General features: G+C 42.0%; 2 protein-coding genes across 2 annotated transcripts; one reads left to right on the forward strand and one right to left on the reverse strand.

Annotated features, from left to right (window-relative positions):
* The first annotated feature begins 1345 nt into the window (after positions 1-1345).
* LOC136442099 (zinc finger matrin-type protein 5-like) lies at positions 1346-3791 on the forward strand. The gene is made up of 5 exons (XM_066438728.1): positions 1346-1504; positions 1869-2005; positions 2520-2582; positions 2723-2803; positions 3068-3791. Exons 2-5 carry the CDS (start codon positions 1879-1881, stop codon positions 3316-3318), a joined length of 522 nt encoding a protein of 173 aa, XP_066294825.1. The 5' UTR covers positions 1346-1504; positions 1869-1878; the 3' UTR covers positions 3319-3791.
* On the reverse strand, positions 3774-21721 carry LOC136447451 (uncharacterized). The gene is made up of 32 exons (XM_066446409.1): positions 19204-21721; positions 18867-18967; positions 18492-18620; positions 18228-18339; positions 17572-17750; positions 17185-17388; positions 16919-17020; positions 16211-16493; positions 15895-16092; positions 14861-15125; positions 14394-14538; positions 14051-14197; positions 13708-13835; positions 13159-13307; positions 12715-12858; positions 12260-12455; positions 11995-12137; positions 11574-11768; positions 11235-11392; positions 10894-11008; positions 10564-10749; positions 10178-10267; positions 9859-10011; positions 9015-9267; positions 8647-8816; positions 6927-8534; positions 6630-6745; positions 6424-6491; positions 6045-6184; positions 5686-5718; positions 5121-5218; positions 3774-4867 (listed from the first exon to the last, which is right to left on the reverse strand). The coding sequence occupies exons 1-32, from the start codon at positions 21635-21637 to the stop codon at positions 4703-4705; spliced, it is 8607 nt and encodes a 2868-aa protein (XP_066302506.1). The 5' UTR covers positions 21638-21721; the 3' UTR covers positions 3774-4702.
* Positions 21722-24738: the final 3017 nt, after the last annotated feature.

A 24738-nucleotide genomic window follows, 5' to 3' on the forward strand; every position in this document is an offset into this window, starting at 1 on the left:
TATTCGGTGAACAAGGAAAGGAACAAAAGCATGATTAGTAACATTTCTTGGCTTAAAACATTTGTTACCAATGACTGTTTGCAGCAATCACGACATTACAAACAGAACATTTGTCATGGCTGTAACAGTGTTAGAAGAAAAAATGCTGGAACACAAGCTGATGTTCTGGGACCTGGAAAAAACCTTCTTCAGGTGTCTGCGCTCTTTTCCAAAAGAAATCTTTTTGCATGCTGAACTACAAATGTGCATGACTCTACTAGTGCTACATATGCAAGTGGTTAGAGCTTCTCACATATTTTTGCACTTTTTCTCTGGAACATCACTTCATCCCTGGAACAATGCTTTAACAGACATCTACAAACATAAGTACACAAATGGTTAACATGCTTTGAACATTTGCCAAGCATAACAAACATTAGATTTATGTTCTTTATTCTCCAACCAACCAAATAATGTCTGTATACGAATGTTGGGGGTTCATCTGGGCACTATTCATCCTGTGCTGTCACTTTATCCTTGATGTCTTTCCATAGTTTCTGCGGGCATAAAGGTATTTAGACAGGCTAGAAATTGTTTTCCTTTCAATCATTAGTTGGCATAACACAATGGCAATGTACGCAGGTTTTGAATTAAAGAAGCAACAACATAAATCATCCAACTGTGTGTAGAACGACACTTGTGCCCTTGGTTGTGCATGTGTAAAGGTCAACTTTTCTACAATCTGTAGTCACACTAAATGAAACAAAAGGATGCATTAGAATACATACGCCAAATAATCTGTGTTGTAAGAAAATCATTAAGTATGTTTTATACAGTCTTTTGTTTTAAGATCGTTCAATTTTACGTAACTTTCTGCCCTGGTAGTATTTTTTGTCGCCCTCCCCAAGATGGCGGCCACCGGCTAAACGCAAAAAAAACTCTTACAAATCGTTTGTAAAACTCACCCCTCTGTTCAAGTGATCCCACAGCATGTCACCTCCACTGTCAAACGCTCTCTCGAACATCACAGCGCCGAGGAGGATCGTCAACGCAAACGTCGACGTCCGTCGGAAAAGGTTGTGGTAGACCCGACGTACAACCGTGTTCACCATTTTGCTGGATCCTTCTTCGAAAAAAGTCCTGACCGCCGATTCACATGAGCAATACTATAATCATACGCTGCAGCGTATATTGGTGCACTGCTAGAAAATTTCAGAAATATCTGACTAACATATGCTGTTTTCTTACAGGCCAAACGAGACCCTTTAAAATTCTTTCGAGCATTTTACTTACCGTTGAAGATGATTTCTATGTTTCATATGAAGGAAAGAAAGTAGTACCATTTGGCGGATTAACAAATTGCCAGTGATTGCATAATGTCAGGTCATGACCTTTCAAGATGGCGGCGCCCGGAATAAATTTGTCGGTTGATTCCAAAACTTTGTGGTTTCAGTCATCAAAACGCTGAAATTGATACTAATTTGATTTCAAGACGCTGCTGCTAAAGGTTTATTATCTATTTAAGGTAATGAGATATTTTTGTAGATCTTAAATCGGCCAGTTGCACGAGATTTTGTGTGTGACTAGCTTTGTAATCACCCCCCTCCCCAAGCCATGTCGGAAAAACACGAAAATTTGTATAGAACAGCGTATAGCCAAGGAGGTTATATAGACTATATGACCTCCTTGGTATAGCTATAGGTCAACTTGACTGTATTTATACAATAGGCTATATTCCTTTGACTGTTCGTTCCCATGGCTGAAGTTAGTCTTTTTTTATTCACAAACACATAACCACAAGTCACAGTAATGCATCTTGATAGGAACATGTTTATGTGCCCTGGGTATTTGTTTACCAACATGTTTACTTTGCTTATATAATTTTTCAGTGTGTTGACCATGGGTAAACGTTACTACTGTGACTTCTGTGACCGATCCTTTCCTGACAACCTGCCCGGAAGGAAGAAACATCTACAAGGTGTCCAGCACCAGCGTATCAGGAAACTACACTATGACCAGTTCAGAGGTACACAAACATATTTGAAAGATGGTTTTCTGAATTACATAATGAAAGGGTTCTCACAATCCTCATGTTATTGGCATGCGGAAATTTATTCTAATAGAACTATATAAAGTTCTGGAAGCTAAATACAAGCCCCTGTTCATGTTTGTACGAGAAAATTACATATATTTGTACTGCTAGTACTTTGTAAAGAGAAAAAAATCAATTCGTTTACACATCATGATTTAAGAAAGAAAATGCATGTAAACTCTAAAACATTTGAGTGTAGTTTAACACTTCCCTTTTCTTTCAATTACTTAACATACTGCATTTAGCCCCTTTGGGCAGAAGTATGCACCAAAGATCATTGTCATCTATATGTATCATACAGTCAGCACCATTCTTGTGAGTATGATTCCCTACGGTAAACTAGAACCAAATCCTATCAGGGATATTTTACTGCAACTCTATACAATATGTTATCAATGATGTACATTTGTAACATAGTCAAACATGCAGCCATACTTCATCCTTTTAGATGCTGCTGCAATTTTGGCAGATGAAGCCATGAAGAAACCTTGCAAGAAATTTCAGAGAACAGGTGAGTAGAAAAGCTTTTCAAACTACATGTACTTTAATATAGAGTACATAGAGGGGAAATGTAAACATTTGTTTAATGATAGACTGATGTATTTTGACTAGAATGTATCTTGTTCTCCACCCTTGTACCTTTGATTCCAGGGGAATGTGACTATGGTGACAACTGCCGCTTCTCTCACATGACTCCAGACAAACTTACGAATCTACAGGAACAAGCAGAAGGTATTATTGTTTTATTTTGTAGTTTTACTAAAACTTTTAGTTGCCATGCATTTGATCATACCAGTACTGATATTGTTGTCATTTTCCAATGATACATTTGGTCTAGGACCACTTCCCAAGTCTTGTACCATTTTTTTTCCTTCAGCTATCAGCTGAACTCCTTTAGTTGCATACATTTTCACTTGTGTGTACTGTTGCCATACATTGTGCTTGAGTAACCACAAATTTTAAGCTGAGGCATTTCTCTTTGTTTCTCTTCCCCAGCTGATAAGAGACCCAAGCCTGAGGACAGAGTGCCCACACTAGAAGGCTGGCTGTCCAAGAGAGCACAGAAGAACCGACTCTCCCGTGGACACACTGACTCTTCAAACCAGACTCTATCATCAGAAAACACAACTGTATCCGCGGAGTACTCGCTACCCCCTGGGTTTCCCCCTCTACATGAACTGCCACCCTCATTACACCCCCCTCCCCATGGGGGGTGGCCAGACCATCCTTATGAGGAGTGGGGCTGACGAAGTCATGGTAACAATACATGTATTTGGATTATGGTCTAGAAATGTCTGAAAAGGAATGCTGTATAATATTCCACTCATAAAGAGAAACAGCAACTAAAAAAGATTTTCAGTGATGGTTACAATGAACTTAAGAAAGGATGGAAGTGTGGTGTGAAATCAACAAATGTATGCAGTCCCTTGCATATCAACAGTAAGGAGGACCCATATTAGTTCAACAACATCACAAATGATAGTCAACTGCAGTTATGAGTTACCTTTCCTGGATGGTTTTGTGTCCACATCAATAGGGCTGAAGATGCCGGAGTCGAAAAAAATACATAGAATGATACAGCAACATTTGGGTTATTTTTAGTCTTTTCAGTATGTGGCACAACTTTGTAAGGTAGCCGGACAGTTATGTTGTTCTTTCAGCACCGACTTCAATGTAAATAAATAAATAGATGTAAGCTAAATAAACTTTTACAAAAGCATTTACTCATTGATAAGCATTGTTTATTTGTTTCAATATTGCAATAATTTACAGTGCTTGACCAACCAATCTTATATTGGAACACAAGGTTATTCAAAAATGTACAGCCCTGGTTCTCTGGTAGAAGATTTCCTGGCTGAGTTTGTTGCTTTATCATTGTCCAGATTAGGTGTTAAAGGTTCATGTTGATAGATTCAACAATTAAGAGAACATGCAATATTTACATCCCCTATCAACATCCAAGAATGTTCACTTCATAAAGCAATACATAACTACTAGTAACATTCTAAATTGATCTGATTATTAAATTTTCACAGTTTGTTATGTTTTCGAAAAAATTACTACACCATCGATGGGAAACAATAAGAAATGCAAATCCTTTAAGTCACTGAGATAGATCCATGTGTTCCACACGCCGATGTATATCATACTGTAACATTTTGAAATCACCATCATAAAACTTCATCGTATATAGAATTAGTAGATAAAAATTCATGCTATATACTCAGCTAGCTATATATTCAATAAAAATGAGTGTCTTGAATGCAAGACATCAAAATACATCTACGCCTTCACATCTAATAACTTTCAAGTTCCAACTTTGACATAGTCACAGAAGCACTCAACATCTGTCAACCAAAGGTGGCTGCTTGTGTAACCGCTTCATCTGAAATACTCTTGAAATACTTGTTTCCTCAAATAGCAATATCTTGAATTGATTGCAATCAAATCACAGCAGGCAAGAAATCCTACATTTTGTATTCCTTTGGTATACCGGTCGTATTAAGTAAACGAATTAAGGCAGGCCAGATATACTACAATTTATTAGTTCCCTGGAACGTTGCCATTAGCTAATTAGTCCAACCAAGGACACTATATATCATTGGTCCAACATTTATTACATGTTCTTAATCAATCGTTAACGTTGTACACTGGATTCTGGTACATCTGTCTCATGGGCTCTCGCGAGACCCTCGCTCGAGGAATCAGCATGTGCTGTTGAGCTAGGCGTTGTGCATTCTCAGAAAGCCACTCATTGCGACTAGGCACTGCGTACTTGCGCTGACGTTCGCGTCTCTGTCGATGTGAGATGAGTAAGATAGTTTAGTCTGTGTCTGCATGTGCATCCTTGATACAGTTACAAAAATGCTTAGATAGCAGTCCATGAAATGTCAACTGCTTAACTTACAGCAATGCGTGGAATACATAATTTAGGAGCATTGTACAGTTGTGCTCCTGCAAGTTTTACTTGCCACAGGACTATTGGAATTTTATTCAGGAAGATTACAGTTGTTTTGTGTGTGTTGTAATCTTCTTGCATTTTCCTTACCTTTGCAGCGCAGCAGATCACCAGCACCACAATAGCTGTAATGACCACTGCAGCGCCGACACAGGTGACTAAGATGTATAGAGGGTTGTTGTACCATGCTGAAAAAAGAAGGGCAAGTCTATCCATTACTGTGTTCATTCTTTTAGTCTGATCTGACTTGTCTGAATATCTCATGGGACTGCATCAAATGATGTGATGTATATGTACACGCATGTATGTATATCAAACATAACATGTTCCTTCATGCAAATGCAAATGTATGTGCACAACAAGCAACTTACAACTTGGTAGGGATACGTACAGTATTAAGAAATATTTGTCACATTTACGCATCTGTCATAAAAAGTGCATTGGATGACTTTATTGTTTTTGTAAACGTTTTGTTTGACTCTTCAAAAGCTTGACAGACTAGCTGAAACCCTAACTTCTGACCATGACCTTTATCTGTTATACATGATATGTCACGTATCATTCTACCATAACTCGTCTCAAACCTATCTTGACCAGATTGTTCATTGATTGCTCCTGGTTGATCAACAACGATAACAGTAATAAATGAACTCACCAACATCGTTCACATTTCCAGCCACGTTCACCTCTGGAAATAAGACAGGGACACATTAAGATACAAACATATAATGATAATGTCGTTGAAAGATAAATCATTGAAATAGAAGTCTGTCATTTCTTGCTCTATTTGATTTTTTTAATTGCCAGTGGATTTCAGGCCATCTGTATCTGTTGATTTACGTGTCACATTTTTAGTATATGTCTCAGTAATTGAATACACAAATGAAGTAGGTAATAAACTGTTGCGAAAGTGAATATGCGTGTACATATGGACAGCTTGCCACAAGTTACTGCAGTATGTAATGATGAATCTGCTTCTCGCATATACTTGCAGTGGTAAACCTGTGGAAATACCTGTGATACTGGTGACTGTGTGATCTATATGCAAACCACCAATGTCTGTCCTTTCTGACAACACAACCAGCACAGTATCACTGTCAATGGCCGTGGATGAGTTGAAACGCACCATGAAGTCCACTTTGATGCTTCCGGGACTGAAAGATAACCAGTTAACAAACAGGTGAGGTTGGAAAAAAATGTAATCAGTTTAAGAATAATAATTGTCAACATAACAAGTCTGACTTTAACCATATGATACGAGTAGTAACACCAAGTTCAAATCAAATTACTAGTGCTATGTTGCTATATCTGGTGGACAAAGCATGTAACAGTCGGTGAAATTGTGACATAAAAAAACTACTAGTAGTAAGAGTTGAAGTACAGAGTAACTTACGAGAAGCCGTTGACCTTGACAGAGTCATATGTATCCCCAAGGCTACTGTTGACGAACACAGCATCCAGCTATGGAAAATAAAGTATAACCTTAATTTGAAATAGTTATTTTTGGAAAGAAAAAAATAATTGGAAACACTGGCCAATACAAATCACAAAGGAGACTGGCAACGGTTACATCTTTTTAAGTATCTATTCTATACTGACCTTTTGCTGGACTTCTGCAGCCAAGGTCTTGAATGCATCAGATGCTTGATCGAGCAGTTCATCATTCCAATCACGATTCACGCTCGTCATGACACCTCTGAACGACTGTGCTTCCACTGCCAAATGAAAATGCCATGTTAATATCTTCAATGCACATATGTGCACAAATGTAACAAACAAAAATATGTTATCTTCCCTGCCACGACTATGACGGAAGAGGTGCCGACTGGCACTTTGTTGCTCTCTGTACACCTTGTAGAGCATATCTATAAGATTGTTCAGCAAATATCCCCATACCTTCGGCAGTTGTTGATGCAGTGCTTCTTTCATACTTTTCAGTTGTAGCAATGGCCAAGGTGCTTTCGGATTCTGTTTCCTCTGATGTAATGTCCGGCTGTGTTGTAGACCGGGCTGTGGAGCTTTTAAAATGTGTCGTTATTTCATACTCTTCTGTTGTAGTCACGCTTTTCGTTGTAGGAATGGCGGTTGAGCTTTCGGTTTCCTCTGTTGTATTGCTTGGCTGTGTTGTGGGACCGGTGGTAGATCTACCAAAAGGTGTTGTTAGTTCATACTCTTTGGTTGTAGTCGCCCTTTTCGTTGTAGGAATGGTCGTAGAGCTTTCAGATTCCTCTGTTGTAAGGTCTGGCTGTGTCGTAAACCCGGCAGTAGATCTATGGAAAGGTGTCGTTTGTGGCTCAGATGTCATTGCTAATGGCGTTGTTGTTGGGAATACATTATCTGGCACGGTTCCACTGAATTCAGGGGAAGTCATTATGACAACGACATTTGTATTGCAGTACATAGAATCTACAGCGTTATCTCTGACTTCAACTGTCATTGAAACGACTGAGAAAGAGTCGTTAAACTGTGGCACTTCAGTCTTTACGTAGATATGGCCAGTTGACGGGTCAATGCTGAATAGGTTTGCCAGTTGTCCTGTTGTGGATTTAAAACTGTAGGAAACTTCACAGTTTGGACCATTGTCATGATCTTCTGCTTCTATGGTTGCGACTGTCGACCCTCTTGTAAGATTGTTAGAAAAAATTTCAAGGCTTTGATCTTCTGGACACTGTGGAGCTGTGTTGGTACTTACTTTGGTCACGATCATACGGAGACTGATTTCATCTGTTTTTGGCGGTGAACCATGATCTGTCGCACTGACCCTCACCACAAAGGTACCACTTTCTAAGGCACTGCTAACGGCTACACTGCCGTTTGTGGTGTCTATGGAAACAAAGGGACTGACACTGGCGATTCCGTAGGTGATTTTGGAGTTATCATCGGACCTGTCTGCATCAAAAGCTTGGACAGTTGTCATGTGAAAACCAATGGGGGAGGTGGTTTGAAGGTTATACTCGGTGTTAGGAGGAATGCTGATGACAGGTTTGTTGTCATTCTGGTCCGTTACGTTTATCGTTATTGTTGCAGTACCCGTTAATGTTGGCAGCCCTTGGTCATATGCTTCCACGATGAGACTGAACGAAGTGTGCTCCAATGATTCAAAGTCAAACTCAACGACTGAAGTTATGATCCCTAAAGTAGGGTGTACTGCAAAGTTTTCATCCTTCAAATTCGCTTGGTCATGCCTGTACCTGACCTCACCGTTGCGTCCACTGTCAGTGTCATTTGCAAAAACTGTGAGTATTGACGATCCAACAGGCTGGTTTTCGGGTATAGTGGCGTCGTATCTGTCCTGCTGGAATATGGGCGGGTGCTCATTTGGTAAGTTCTCTTCACTGCAGTCCTCCCCTTGGAACCCTGGGAAGCATTCGCATGTGTTTGGGGCAACACAAATCCCTTGGATGGAGCAGTCATCTTTGTTGCTGCAGTTCGCATTGTTACAGGAACCGCCTGACCAGCCAGGGTCGCAGCTGCATGTGTCGAAACTCACACAGCTTCCGTGGCCTGTATTAAAGAATTAAAATGACATTATCATGGGTGTCCTGATAAAATCTCTCGTTTGTCTTTACGATAGGATTGTCATTATCTTAGACTCTAGTAATTCATCAGTACTTACCAGAACAGTAGCGCAATGATTCACAGGAGAAGTTGGTACAGTCACCTCCGGTGTACCCACTGTCACACTGACACAGGTTGGGCTCTATGCAGCTGCCGTGGTTAGTGCAATTATTCTTTTCAGTGCAGTCTGGGTGATCACAACTTGTACCGCTGAAGCCTGGAAAGCATCTGTAACACAGGGGCAACAGGAGACATCATAATTGTTCATAAGTGAGAAAGAAGTATTGTAGCGCATAGGACGTGCAAATGGTATTGATGCATCAACAAAATCATGAGTGCAGAAATCATGTGGTAAATAAGCTAATTATAAAAGAGCATCAACAGATCAAAATCATGATTCTACAATATGGCTTCAAAAAGTCCTACCGGCATTCCTTTTGCCCTTCAGAACTGATGATACAAGCCCCGTTTTCATTGCATTCCTGCAACTCGGGACAACCCTGAGCCTGACCACAGTTCAGACCTTGATACCCGCTGTAACACTGGCAAATGTTTGGACCAATACAGTCTCCTTGGCGGGAACACTGGTTGACAGCAGGACAGTCAGGTGTGACACAGGAGCTACCCGTCCAGCCCTGCTCACAGTAGCAGACGTCTATGTCCACACAGAGGCCTTTTCCTGTGTGGCAACGAAATGCATGTTTTCGTCAATATAAGTGATAAAGTTCATGAACTTCTGTGCTGTACTTTAGGCCATGCTGTCTTGATTCTATGGAGGACATCCGCGCACATCGACCCCCCTCCCAATTGTAGCCATCCCGTAAATCAACACAAAGCTGCAATATGAGCAAATGCTTGTCGTAGATGACATAATATGTTGGAATTTCATACCTACATGTACGTCTAGAATTCCTCTTTGCCTAAAACATTAGTTTGAACATTTATGTTTTGTGCCATATACTTTCAATTATTTACTTGAAAGTTCATATCTGTGTTGGTAGAAGTCATTCTGAATGGAGTTTAAACTGTAAATGCCAATACAATAAATTGGACTTACCCAAAGTTTCGACTGAACAGCTACAGTCTTTGTCAAGGAATGAACCAATCATTTGTTCAACCTTTCTGACCACTTGAATTTCATAATGGAGGCAACTCTTTGGAGAGGGGGATGGACGTGCAACGTTTTTATTTATGCACAGCATTGGGATGCTGAGAGAATGTAATCCGTGCAATCAAATCAGTGTGGCCTTATAGTGAGAAAGGAACTTACCAGAGCAGTGATCTAATGCAGCACATGAGAACTGGTCACACCTGTCACCTGTCCACTGCTCATCACACAGACAGATATCGAGGTCCACACAGATTCCATGGTCTGTGCAGTTAGCAACATTTCCACATGTCGGAACCTTGTTGCAGTCTTCACCTAGGTGATATAGATGTTGGTGATTAATCATGGTGAACCAAGATTGCTTTTTGACAGTAATCATGATTATAAATTCAATGCTCAAAAAGCGGTAAGTAAACATACATGTAAGGGAAATCCAAATTGAAACATAATTGTAAATCAAAACTCAGCATGTTTGGCTTACCGATGTAGCCTGGTTTACACCTGCAGACATCTGTAGATACGCAGATCCCGTGGTCCATGCTGGTGCAGTTATTGACGGCATGACATGTCGCTACATGATAGATGAAATATAAACAATTAGAAATGTGTGTCAGATGGATGCAGTAATGTATGACTTGCTGACAGTAAATAGCTATTTTATTGATCAATTCGTTATACTGTTCCCACAAAAACACCAGCACTGGTATTTCAAACCTAATATATTTCAACAGTAGGTGTTCCCCATTTTTGTTCATTATATGACATACGTGACATTCAAATGGATAATGTTGTGCAGAAACAAAGCATGATATTACCCTTTTCGTGGATCGTATTCTAATCACCATCCAAAGGACATTCAGATATTACCTTGCTGATCGCAGGCTGGTCCCTCCCATCCGGGTTCGCACCTACAGAACCCCAGCTCACACCTGCCGTGATCCTCGGAGCAGTCTGTGCAGTTTCCAAGGTTACAGTCCTCACCAGACCAGCCCGTTATGCAGTCACAGGTTCCGTTTACACAGCGACCCCTACCGGAACACTGGTTTGGGCAACCTGTAATTGTGTGAGTGTGACAATACGTCTTTTTAGGAATTACCAGTTGCCTTTCTACTACATGTACCACCATGACAATAAGGACAAACAAGATTATGCAATCACATTCAACACCAATAATAAAGAAAAGCCAATTAGTTATACCTTTGAAAACCTCCTGCTCAGTAAAGGTTGTATCATTTGTGATTGACACGTCAAATATGCATTCATTCAGAAGAGTGCCGGTCAACCCAAGAGCGATGCACATCTCTTCGGCTTTCTGAAACAATAACCTTGTATGTAGTGTGTTGCTCTTTAATCTATGCACCTTATGTACTAATTACATCATGTACTATATTCATTTGTACTAATGCTGGTGAGGAAATACAATTACAATAGATTATCAGTGTTCTAGATTTTTTTCAATATGACTAAGTTTCTCGGTGCCGATAAAAACTGCCTGAGCTCAATGAATCATACTGTATATTCGAAGACCGATAACTCACTTCCTTTTGTTCCTGTGTCAGCCCATCTATGCCCACAGAAGGGCGGTGGTCCGGGTCAGAATAGGCAGGATCCATGACATCATCAGGGTGGAAGTTGGAAGAGTTCCATGACCAGGACCCCATCAGACCAGAGCCATGGTGGGTGTTATTTATCCTCCCTAGAGAATCAGACAGTAGACTTCAAATTCAAATGCTTGTTTGTAACATAATCAAAGCATTGCTGCAAATATAGCATCCATTTCCCCTGTGTGACATATCATTAGAACGTAAAATTCACATGTCTGCTCCAGAATTCTGGAATATAATGCTTTGCTTTTCATCACATGGCCTATTACTTACAGGTTTCAGCAAATACAGAAGAGTCGTTGTAGACGGCACCGTCCGGACCGCTGAAGTCATTGGCATCATCGTCGTCCATGAGCCCACAAAGTCCCTCCGTGTTGCCCTTGAACGTGGCAGTGGGGCTGAACAGGATGTTCACAAACTGCCGGCCCATCTTTGGTGAGTACCGGACGTCAAATGACACAGTTGCTCCTAGTTGTTTGGTGAGATGAGAAATATAATCTTGTTGCTGAATGTTCATTCACATGCTTTATTTTCTAACTGTGACAGACATTATGTACATTATCAGCCTGGATGTCATCGATACCAAGAGAAATAACATTGCCGGGCTATCAGAAACCACAACCACTTATCCATTTAAATCATCTCAAAACATTTTTCATCGTCTCATTGGATGTACTACATTACAAGACTTTACCTGAAGCGAATGTAAGAGATATGATGATGACAGCCCCTGACTCCGTAGCATTTGTAGATGGCTGCTGAGCGAGCAGATGTACTGTCCCATTGTTGAGGAGATATTTCTCCCCTACAGAAAGTTGTCGCAGTTCACCGTCGATCCTGAAGTGGTCAAACCACAAAAACATGCCATTTGAGAACATTTGCCGTCTTCTATCACAACTTTTATGTTATGTTGTGCTTTGAAACATCATCAACCATAAATAACATGTACATGTAGCTACCTTGGATAAGGAACATTCTTTTCCGTTGCGTTCGGTGATGTCATCAGGGTGACGATGCTGTGCCCAGCCTTCACTGCAACACCACCAATCAGAGAAGCACTCTCGTATGCGTACATCCGGGTCTGTACGCCAAAGTCATTGGATACACTCTTACAGTCCCAGAACTCGCCAATGCCATGGTAGTCGTACGATATTCCTAATACACAATACAAAGAACCCTTGAGGTCATGGTCTTGTTTTTTTATAGTGTTGACTTCTGTTAAGAGGGAGAGTTGGTCTCTTAGGCTATCCTTACTGGTCGTACTTTAAGATAAATTCAGCTACTGGTTATGTACACAGAGATATCATAAGACGATACTAGTGTATGCATAACAAAAAATACCTTTATCAGAATAAAATTCCGAAACATGTTATTTTTTCATGCAAAATAGAAGCATATACTAGTGCACATTTACCATCCAATGTTTGGAGATGAGGGTCCCCTCCAATGGGACGAGGACGGCGTAGCTCACAACAGTCGCCGAACCACTGAGGCGAACATGCACAGGATGATGGACAGCTGTCTGTTGATGTGGTGCATCGGCCGTTCCCGGAGCAGCCTATAAAGGTTAGGCAATGCAACAGTCAAACATTACCCATGTCACTTTATTATAACTCCATGCCCTCTTTGAATACCGTTTTCATACCTACACAAGTGTAAAAGATATAATTATTAAGTAACACCACAGATAGATGAGCAAGACCCCTTATCAGGATTGGTTGACATGAGTGGGGTGCCATATTCAATTACACAAAGAAGTCACCAAACAACCTCATACATGATGAATACCCAAAGTCATGATTTCCTTCCCTGTAAAGCGTTAACACAATGCTTCTTAAATATTGACTGCCGACTGTACCTTGGCATGGCCTGCAGTCCGGTTGTCTACAGTCCGGCCCCCTCCTCCCCACCACACATGTAGGTGGGATCCCGCACTCTGTCTTCTGTGGACACTTACAGACGCAGTCTTGCCACTCGGGCTCCTCGTCATTCTCACAGTCAGGACAGCTATGTAAGGATGATACAAGCATGTTAGAAATTATTGGAAAGCATGAATGCGCACCATCCCTAAAACTCATGCATGTCGTCTTGATTCTGTATTAGAAGGATGAAAGTGATTCTGTATTAACAGGATGAAGGTTAGACATCCAGGTAGCAAGATAAGCAAGGTGACAGCCAATCAACATGCATATAAAATTTGGAAACTGTCAGACGTCTCAGAAAGCATCCACTGTCTTTCGCCAGTGACTGCAGGAAACATATACGATCGTACTTCATGTATTGCCATTCATCTTATCATTTGTCATCAATCGTAATCATGGTGTTTTGACAAGATACCAGTGACATTTTCCAGTCATTTATGGGTATTGTTTCTACGGGTTCTAAACTAGATGTAATGGTACCTCACCTGTCAGAGCAGATACAGCCTTGAGGACCAAGAACTGACTCATGGCAGTTGTTACACGTGCACCTACACGGACAGGTACCATCACTCAACACCACATCCCTGCTGCCATCAGCGCAGGTGCAGGAACACTGTAAACAAAAACATTGTAAGTTGTCTTTCATTGATGATGTTCATCCACCGTTGTCGATGGATTTCACCATACATCAGGCTATGGTTGAATGCATTCGACTTCCGCTTCTGTACGTCTATGACTTCAAATAGAGGTAGAATATTACACAGCATTGACAATTACGGATATAACGCATGCAATGGTATATACCATTTAGTAAACAAAGCAACTTACGTCACATCTCCCACTGCTGGTCAGTTCCGATTTCCTGTTGTCAGGGCACAAGCATGGGCAGTGTAGATTTCCCTGGTTGTTGACCGTTTTGAAGTCTCCATCGGGGCATACATCGCAGTTACATCCGTTACCAGAAATGTCTGGATGCTGTTTTGAAGAAATGATAGGAACTGTGCATATGAGTAATGTATCTTTTCCCAAATGTCTAAGATTGTGTCTGTCAACTAGGAACAATGTATGATTTAGTATTAGTGTGTCTTAATAAACATGTATGAAAATGGACTCATCATCTAGTGCATATCGGAAGAAAATCTTAATGACAAACAAGCAAGGTTATTTATACGGTGAAGCTTGTGTTTCCACTTTCACAGTTGCAAGGGCACATGCAGAATTCCTCGTTAGTAGGGTGCGGCTTCCCTGTTGCTCCCCCTGTGCATGAACACTTGTCTCTGCATGTACCAATACTTGACATCTGTTCTTTGCAGTCTCTGAAACAGAAAAGTGTCAGCTTAATATACATTAGGTTTCTCTGAGCTTTACAAATAGCATTCAGTGACAATTGAGTCATTCATGGATACTTAAAGTTTAAAATCTTAGTTTTCTCATTTTTATACTGAAGAAATGTAGTTGCGATAGCCTCCCAGATAATGAGCGAAAGTATTGGTCTAACATGGAAAATAAAGTCTTAAAAGCCTTGATAGCCTATGGACTCATCTAACATTGCATCCCAAACGTCTTTACATTGGTTTATCTTTGTACCCATTAGAGGCAGCTGTGTCGAATAATCTCACATTACGAAATAACTCTAACCGATCAGAGTCCATCCACTCCTCACGTGTCCATGCTTGTTCCTGGTAGTAATCTTTGTTTCCAGCTATTACGTTGTATGCCCCTTTCAGATAGTCCAACGATGACGTGACACCGACATATTGTGGTCTGTCTGAATATGGGCACTCGGCAGAACACGACTGGGCGGATACACGCAGGAGGGCTTGTGATTCAATGGAGGTGGTGATACTGTACCCAAAAGCGTCATCTTGGCCAATCAGACCTGCAAAAAGGCATTTTGATCTTACTTATACAGAGGGTCATTATACCGTATACCTGTACATAAGATACGCTGAACATAAGAGCGCTGCCTTTTCCTTCGCTCGTCTCAGTATAGCTACCACTTCTATTACGTGTACCACTGGCCCCAAACGACTCAAGAGTGCTACCATTTCCTTCTCTGGTCTCGGGATAGTTACACTTCCACCACTTGTGCCACAGGCCTCACAAGAGCCTTTTCTCGCCTCAGTATACTAGTAGCTACCAATTCTGTCACAGGTCTAACGCTGTCTTTTCCTTCGCTCGTCTCAGTAATGACAGTATACAATCTAGCTACCATGCCACTTGTACCACATCCTCACAAGAACGCTGCCTTTTCCTTCGCTCGTCTCAGTATAGCTACCACTTTTGCCACCTATACCACACGCCTCACAAGAGCGCTGCCCTATCATTTGCTCGTCTTAGCATAGCTAACACATCTACCACAGGCCTCACAAGAGCGCTGTCTTTTCCTTCACTCGTCTCACAATAGCTACCAGTATGTAGCACAGTATTTGCAACACTTATGCTACGTACGTCCCATACATCAGTGCTGCCTCGTCCCTGGATACATAGACCCACAGAAAGCGAGAAAATGTTACGAGTAAGGGACATTCGAAGCGCCGGTAATCGAAACTGCATGTCGTCGCGTTTTCCTGAGTGCATTCGCCCGCGATGTCGCAATGCCTTACATGGAAACTACGCCACATAATACATAGAGCAATATTCATACAGAAAGAATTTCTGCCACTACACACCTTCCGCGATGACACGCACAGTGCTCCCATCAAGCGTCCCGTTTCCACTCAGCACCCTTTCCACCACAGACAGTTCAGGGACTCCCTCGTTCCTCTTCATGTCCACAGCCATCTCCAGCTGAACCTCCTGGCTGAAGTCACTGTAATCTAGCATGTCCTCCAGAGTGGCAGGGTGTGCTACTATCATGGTGTAGACGCCTGTAGTAAAAACACAAGGCAGGCCTCAGTTCTTTTGAATGGGTACCATCAATGTATTAATTTGTAACCAAACTGCAAGGGATATATGTACATCATCGTCATAGATCAATTGTCGCACCTGTCTTTATCACTTGTTCCACCTTGTGTAGTACACCGTTTGCCTGAGGACTGGACAGCACCTGACCGATCCAGATGTCCAGGTCTCCTTCATTTACAAACATGGTGGCTCCCCAGTTGGAGAGGCGGACAGGACACCGGTACAAGATGTTGTCTTCCAGCGGAACGTACTCTACGTTATGGCCGACCAGAATCTTCTCAATACGCGTGGTGTCGTTGTACAGTGGGTGGATGAAGCCCTTTGGACACTGATCTTCATTCCACACGTTGCAATAATCTTCGCCCTATTGTGATTGAATTGTTGAGTTTCGGTGATTGGTATGATGGAGACTACTAAAGAAATCAGGGACCAAGTAAAAATTATGTACTCTGTTGCCATCTTTGCAGTTGTCTACTAGATTTTTTAATAGTCATTTGTGTAGATATTTTTTTGCTTTAGATGTGCAACGGGGAGGATTTGAAGGGGCTTTCTTAGTCATAAGTATTGTGAAATCATGATCTATGTCATCATTGCCATATAATAGAAGGCTCGGAGATTACCAATAATGATTTTCCATATAAACGTACACTATTCCGATCGAATGATAATAGTATACTTTCTATATTATTCCTTCACTGTGGATTTTGAGAAGTTACACATCACGTCATATAGCAATTTACTACAAACAACAGCATTTAAGAATGCAGTTTATCTATCTTGATAACTCACCAACTCCTTGAAGCACCCTTCTATATCTTGACATCTTAGACATGATTCCACTGTAGTTGTGGAGAGGGAGGGGTTGCACTGCCATTGCTCACAGTCCATGACCTGTGATGAAGTGATAGACATATCACTATAAACAGTTGAAAAATGTAAGGAAAATAAAAAATGCAAAAATCTGAAACAAAGCCAGGTAAACTATCTTCCTATCATTTTTAGTTTCAAACAGTTACCAATAATGATATTTTATGAGAATTCCTCAAATGACATACCTCTATTTGGCTTGAGCATCTATCCCTTTTACCCACAGTGAAACAGCTGTGATAGAACCACATGTTACATGGAGAAACGTCTGGTCCTCCGTACAGCCCGGACTCACAACTCTGTCTTTCTTCACACCATCCACATCCAACCTCGCGTGAACAGGACTTGCAGCTGGTGAACCTGTTGCAGTAGCTGACTGTGCATGCTCGCCCCTGAAATGATGGAATTATGGAAAAAACACAAGTTAAATACAAGTACTATAGGACATCGCTGATATCATCTAAAACTGCAGCACAGACGACCAAATTTGGGCCAGATTGCAGTAGATAGAAAGTCGTTTGCATCTCATCTGTTTCTATGAAAGCGTTTTGCTACTGAACAATGTGTATTTGTACCTGCCACCCGTTTCTGCACCTGCAGACATTTGGCCCTACGCAGGTGCCAAACTCTCCACAGTAATTCCTGTCTTTACAGGTGAACTTGGAACAGTCCTCTCCCTCCCAGCCTCGCCCGCAGATGCAGGTTCGTCCTTCACACAGTCCGCGGTGAGAGCAGGAGTTCGGGCATTCATCAACTGTTTTGAATTTAGGAAAACTCATAAAAGTCTAGCGTAGAATACCCCAGCGATTCAAAAAGAATCCGGAAGCAAGTAGTCCATTAATTCAAAGATATGTTAACTCAACATATTAACCATATAAGGTTAGACAAAGTGCTATAGAAATATTATAGCAAAATGGAAAAGGCAATGCAAGCTGAAGATCATTACGCTGTAGAACTACTTTAGTTACTTAATGGCGTTACAATGATTAAGTAACAGCAAAGTACATTATTATACATTTGAATAACAGTTCTTTATTCACAGCCACATATCTTCAAGATACAACGTTTCGGTGACCATCTACAACATTCTTCAGGATATTAATGACAGATTCTACTTCACACTACACCTTGTAAATACATGTATGTGGTTGTGAATAAAAAAGATCTTTCTTATTCAGCCATTTACCAACCTGATCAAACTCTTTAGGGAAATTGTATTATTGACTCTTACCAACAGGTCTCTTGCAAATGTAGGGGAAGAAAGAGTTGCACGATACATCCTGAACAGCCACACGGGAGTTTCGGATGTAGATTTGACAGTTCGTTGTTGCATATTCCAGCCCCTATAGACAAATGATATCACACGGGGGAAAATAAAACAGACTTTTCCCTGCGTGTTGGAAATTGGTTTGTAGTTTGTGTAATTTCTTGATGTTTAATACAAAATATTGGATTCTAGAATCATCATAAGATACCAGCAACTGCAGCAAGTTACCTGCGTTCGTTTGTCTATCCAGACAGGCACGTTATCTGGAGCGAAGTGTACTTTTCGTGCGATCAGCAAGCTGTCGATGAAGTTTTTCTCTAAGCCAGCAAACCTCTTGGACAGTACAGAATACTGAGCCTAAGAGAGAAAATGGACAGATTGTCCTGTCAAATTTTGTTTCAACAATATTCTGTTTCAAGACTACGTGTGGTATATCATCGCGAAGTGCTAAAAAGTATTTACATCAAATATTTGACAAATTGGCATAAACATGTTTACGACAGTAAGCATACTATACTGAGGCAGTAATTATGATATGCTAATCGGTATGTCACAACTACAACCAAATGACCATGAATATGGTTACATTACAATGTCACACACCTGACAGGATTGTACAGCGCTGTCCCAAGACTGTGATCCGCCCATGTACCTGTAACAGGCGCTGAGCGTCTTGCTGTAGGTCCATCCTGAGCCACAGGGACCTATAAGATAACAGCAACAACAGAAGATTAGGTACTAGTTTATATATCTATGCCTTAACCTTAAGGCTAAAAATTTGTAGAATGTATAATGTACATGCGCATTATCTTCTTTTTCTATGCGGCAATGGCTTCCTAATTAAAAATACAATGGTAAACGTACACTATTGGAAAAGGGATGTGCATTCATGTTGCCTTGACTTTCTTAAACAATTTCATAGGATAAAAGACAAGCTTACCATCAGCTACAATCTCCTGTATCCATGGTTCAAAGCGTGCCTCTGCCCAGTACTCGCGATCGTTTCCGTCTCTGATTCTTGAGGATATGGCAGACGCAGAGTTGAATCCCCACCAATTAAGGGTAGCATTTACGGTGTAATTTCCGGCCCTGTTTGGCGTTGCCAGCTCAGCATCGTTCGCCGGGTTGGTGAGGACATTACTGTGCAGTTGAACATCTCGTCCTGAGACAACCACGGTGTACTTCTCCCCTGGAGTCTGTCCGATGTTGTCGTAGAATAGATTGTTTTCACACATCTGCTCACTAGTTGATCTGCTTCTTCCTTCCCAACTTACAACATGCTTTCCTGAGTTGTTGAAGAAAACGTTGTTGTCCAGCTGCCCATCAACGTTCTCGAGCTTCACTATACTCTCTGTGAAACCGACGTCATTGCTTGAGAAGACGTTGTTGTCAATCAGTATGGGTTGCTGTGTCGTACTGTAGCTGTATCCTGTCACCATTATTGTAGACTTGTTGGTGTTCCTGAAGAAATGGTTGTCCAGAACCGTTATATTTCCAGCTTCCTGGCTCGTCAGATCGATAGCGAGGCATTTCATCATGTTGTCAGCCATGTAGTTGTTTCTCACACTGATATAGGAGTCAATTAGAACACTACTGACCACAGCTTGCTCGTTGTCATCACTATGAGGTTGATTACGCAGAAACATGTTGCGTTGGATGTCGACGATTACGCCGTTCCTTCCGTTGACGTTGACAACTGTCCCGGTGGTATTATTCACCATGTTGTTCTCAATGATGTACTTAGTTGGACCTGTCTCATTATAGACCGCGACCTCCCCAAAGATCTGTTCGTTATCATAATAGGACCTGTACCGCAGACTCATCATCGTCTGGGAGACAAAACGGATGTACGTTTTGTCGTTGTCTGATCGAGTAACCTGTCCAATTAGTTGAGTTTGGCTGCTGTCGGCATAGACCCACAATCTCGAATAGTAATATTGAAACTGAACGAATGAGACTGTGAGCTCAACCGTAACACCCGCACCTGCGTACAGGTGTCTATAGCATGTTGAGCTGGTCCTTCCTCTCTCTATAAAGCATACGCTGTCATTGAGATGGAGATTAGGCTCCTCAGCACATAGGCTCATGATCGATCCAAGATTACCCAAACATTCTGTAATGCTCCGAGTGTACGGCGTGAGTTGAAATGACCCTGATGTAAAGATACTGTCGGTGATATGTACATTTGTTGATGCAAGAACGCTAGACATTAGGCCTGCGAGATAAACACCTGCATATCCGTTACAACGGGAAATGTTCACACTCTGAATACGTGTTGATGAATTGCCATCCCCTATCTGTATTCCGGTGCCCACACACTCGGATATTTCAATGTTGAAAATGTTTGCGGCACCATGCGTTTCTTGAATGGATATGGCTGCGTGTGAACGCCCGTGCAGATGTCCCGTGTTACTGAACTTCAGGTTTGTAAGGACAGCCGTGGTTGCAGATCTGGATGTAATCCCTCCCCATTTTGTCACTCTGCATATTGGTCGAGGTGATACTGGAGTGTTCATGTTGCATCTTATCCCAACATCGTAAGCATGCGTGCAGCCCGAGTACACATTACCAGGTGTGCCCGGAAGACAGTTAAATATACTCATCTCATTCCCAGTGCAATCTGGTCTACTGCTGTAATAGCCAATCCATATAGGTCCCGATCCTTGTCCAAAAGAGTACGTTATATACTCTGTAGAAGGTTCGTATCCTAGCTCACGACAAACAACATTTGCGTCTCCCGAGTCCCAGTAGCTCCTCCCACATACAGTCCCCCATTCTCCATTATAGAACACCTCCACACGACCTTCCCAAGGGTGCCGCCCTCCCACCAGCCGGACCTGGGGTTGGTGAACGGGCACGTCTGCAAGCTCAAAGGAGATCGGTTCTGTAGGTGTTCCCTGAGCGACAAGAGAACCTAGATTCAATAGGCCAACACATGGGGGTACCTTTATGATAGACCCGGGATCTATGGTAAGTGAAACGTTTTCGAATACAGTTAAATCCGCTTGGATGATGTAAGGACCCCTATCCTTTCGTAAATGAAGTGAATGATACAGTCTCCCTCCGATTTTGTCAGTCGTCATATTAACATTCCGGCTGGAGGGGTCAGCTGGTGGAAAGGATAAGTCAGGGCCTGTCAGGTACGGGAAGTAATCTACGGGCGCTCGGTCGTTCCAGTCGTCAAAGTCAGAAATCTTGTCTCGAATCTCAGTTTCAACTGCAGTTCCCCACCAGTTGTACCTAGCGTCAATCGTCTCATCAGGGGAGGTTGTAGAGATCCTACTGCACATGGTGTAGTTCATGTCTGGATTGTTCAGCATGTTCTGACTCAGATAATAGTAGGGTTTGTATCCGCCAATCTCAACTTGGTACATGAGGTATGATCTGGGTGCTGGCTGTACTGAAAATTACCATCAGTTTTGGATGAGTCGTAAGAATTGTCACGGAAGATGTTACCAACAACGTAGATTTTTGAAGCATCGTAATCCGGTGAATAATCTCCGAACAGAAATGACAGTGTTTCTCTTGCATTGTTCCCGACTAAGAAATTATTCGTCAAATTTACATCTTTCCTTTCGCCTTCAACTCCAACAGCTGGTTGATAAGGGCAGCTGTTGTAGGAAATGGTACTGTTTGTAATGTCAAATGATGTCTGTTTACCCGTCACGTGCAGGGCGAATCTTTTGTTACTAAGAAGTTCACTGCTGTGTAGAACAACAGCAGAATAATGGCTAGAGGTAGAACTTCCGAAGTTTGCAAAGATTCCTCCTTGGTCGTTTCCTTGCACAAGACTGGTCCGTATCTCAACTTTTGTTTCAGAGTTCACATTTATGCTTATGCCCTTTCCTCTGTTGTGCTGACATCTGACATTTACCATGTTGTATTGGCCTTGTCCGTTGCTGTGGTAAATATTTATTCCTGCATAATTGGGTCCGTTGCCTGATGCAACCACATCAGTGAGCAAGGCGCTTCCTCCAATGTCCCGTAGATAGATTCCGTTGTCATAGTTAGAATGAGATAAGATATCACTCATTTCAACTTCCCCAGTAACACCATAAATATATATTCCGTTGTCAGAGTTGAAATGAGATACGATATCACTCATGTTTACTGTACCAGTAATACGATAGATATACATCCCATGATCGTTGTTGGAATAAGATAAGATATCACTCATATTAACTATACCAGTAATGCCAGAGATATATATCCCATTGTTAGAGCTGTCTACAACTGATACATTTGACAAAGCGACACTTCCGAGCAACGACGAGATGTAGATCCCCTCGTTAGAGTTTTGGCTGGCAACAGTTGACTCCACGGATATATGCCCCTCTCCTACTCCTTGTACGTACAGTCCTTTGACACAATAGGACAGCGTACTTCTGTCAATGTGTACGTTTGTCACATCCGAGGATACTTGTATACCGTATCGAAAGCTCTTAGCCGTAAGGCCCATGATATCAAGTGATGTTGGGATTTCTAATCTGAATCCATTGTCAGCCTTCCTGATAACATCAAACTTTGCCAGAAAAAACGCATTCTGTGAGCGAAAAGCTTGTAGCAATAAAGTGACCGTAGAACCATCGGACGTGAATACACGCGGATTGCCGGATTGGCTTATTCTGTTCCAGTAATTCAGTGACGCTACCTCATTTGTTTGGTTTGATGGAAGGGACTCATGGATGGTGAGGCTATTTACATATGATGGATATAAATAGTTATAGCTGAAGTCAGTCTTTGTTACCGTGACTCGTATGTAATGTCCGTCTGGTGCCTTAACTGTTCTATGACATCGCAGCCTGACTCTCTTGTTGATCCCATTCACGATCCACCGCGGCTGTCCTTCCTGGAGCACAAGGGACCTCGGTCCGCCGCACATTGTTTCCAACGAAACTAATCGCTTGGCTAAGTTCACTTCAAGTTCCCACCATGACATAGAGCGTAACATGTTGATACTGATCCCAGTACCGTCTCTCGAGCCAGAATTGATCAACGTTATATTTTGCAAGGCGATACGTTGGAAAGGCTGCAGATCCAAGTACTCTATTCCAGACGAAGTTCCAACAAATTGTTCCATGACAACGTTGTTTGTGACGTTAGGGACTGAAGAGCCTTGTATGAGCAGACCAGATGCCTTGTGTACATGTGTGTGTCCGACATGGAAAAGATTGATATGGTGTGGCTCAAAAGTTTGGTTCGAGAAAGAGGCAATGCCTCCCCAGCCGGGAGTGGAGTCACAGGTTAACCTTAGGTGATAGTACGAATTAATTCCGCATCTGCTTGTATGATATAAGCTGCACTCTCCTATATTGTCTTCGGATCCATCACATCGGATAGTCAGCCAATTTCGGTTAGAGGAATCGTAGCTATTCGTTGCAGACTTGTACGAACCGAGCCCCAACTGCCGACAGGCGATCGTGGCGAACTCGCCGTACCAGTCCCAGCACACAGGAACCCATTGCCCGGAGTACTGCACTTCTAGTCGACCATCCGCATGACTGGAGCCCCGCGTTAACCGAACTGGAATTGTTAGGTTTGACACGGTTTTACGGTTGACATCAAATGTTATAGGACTTGATGGTAGTGCGTCTAACTGCAGTTTCCCAAGATTGAGTATGCCAACGCGTTCCTGCACAAGAAGCTTAACTCCTGCCTCAACACTGAGAACAGAGCCGGGTAAGATAGTGAGGTCTCGTGTGAGGGTGACGGGGCTATCTGCGGTGGTTATGTGTAACGTTCCATTCAGTCGTCCGCCTAACGATGAGGCTGTCATGGTTTCTGTGTCTACCGTGTTTATAGGGCTGCCTAATGGGGAGTCTAGGTACGGGGAAAACTTGATCTCACTTCCGCTGTACCAATCATTGTTGTCAAATATCTTCTCTTTTATTGAATTGATATCTGTAGTTCCCCACCAATTGTTTTCTGCTCTGATCTGAGTTACAGCCAACGGATAAGACCCTTCACTGCTGCAAAGCTCTAAACCAGTTGGACTATTGAGGAACGAATTTTGGCTGATAGCGTACTCTTCACCTGATCCCACAATTTCGATGGTGCAGTACTCATTCAGCGGATCAGAGATGTGTGCCATTGACTCTGCTTCATACTCATTGTTTTCAAACATGTTAATCTCCACAAAATGAGGGTGAAAGTCAGCAGACACATCTGTTGAGTTGAATAGCACCACCCGTCGGCAGACATTCCGAACAAACCTGTTTCCTGTTATGTTCAGAGTCTTGTCGTACCCATGTACATGGATAACCGACTTACTGCCGCACTGACTCGAGTCAAACTCACTGTCCTGGATTGTAACCTCTGCACGAGTCCCACCGACCTCGATAATTGTCGCCATGTTGTCTTGATAAACTCCTCCTGTCAGTTGGATGACCGGAAAACGATCTTCGTAAGAGTTGTCAACGTTTATCTTGACTGAGCCGTTTTCATTAGAGGTGAAGTCTGATTGGTCTATGATGAT

The sequence above is a fragment of the Branchiostoma lanceolatum genome, chromosome 1 (assembly GCF_035083965.1).
Source record: "Branchiostoma lanceolatum isolate klBraLanc5 chromosome 1, klBraLanc5.hap2, whole genome shotgun sequence".
In the NCBI taxonomy this organism is placed as follows: domain Eukaryota; kingdom Metazoa; phylum Chordata; class Leptocardii; order Amphioxiformes; family Branchiostomatidae; genus Branchiostoma; species Branchiostoma lanceolatum.

What these genes read in the sequence shown, in the direction of transcription:
- LOC136442099 (XM_066438728.1), top strand. Translation starts at nt 1,879, where the DNA reads ATGGGTAAACGTTACTACTGTGACTTCTGTGACCGATCCTTTCCTGAC. An exon ending in ACACTATGACCAGTTCAGAG is followed by an intron (nt 2,006 to 2,519) that starts GTACACAAACAT and finishes TCATCCTTTTAG; the next exon opens with ATGCTGCTGCAATTTTGGCA. An exon ending in TCTACAGGAACAAGCAGAAG is followed by an intron (nt 2,804 to 3,067) that starts GTATTATTGTTT and finishes TCTCTTCCCCAG; the next exon opens with CTGATAAGAGACCCAAGCCT.
- LOC136447451 (XM_066446409.1), bottom strand. Translation starts at nt 21,637, where the DNA reads ATGTACCAAGTTGAGATTGGCGGATACAAACCCTACTATTATCTGAGT. An exon ending in GTGGAAACACAAGCTTCACC is followed by an intron (nt 14,198 to 14,393) that starts GTATAAATAACC and finishes TCTTCAAAACAG; the next exon opens with CATCCAGACATTTCTGGTAA. An exon ending in TGGAAATGTGAACGATGTTG is followed by an intron (nt 5,219 to 5,685) that starts GTGAGTTCATTT and finishes TTCTTTTTTCAG; the next exon opens with CATGGTACAACAACCCTCTA.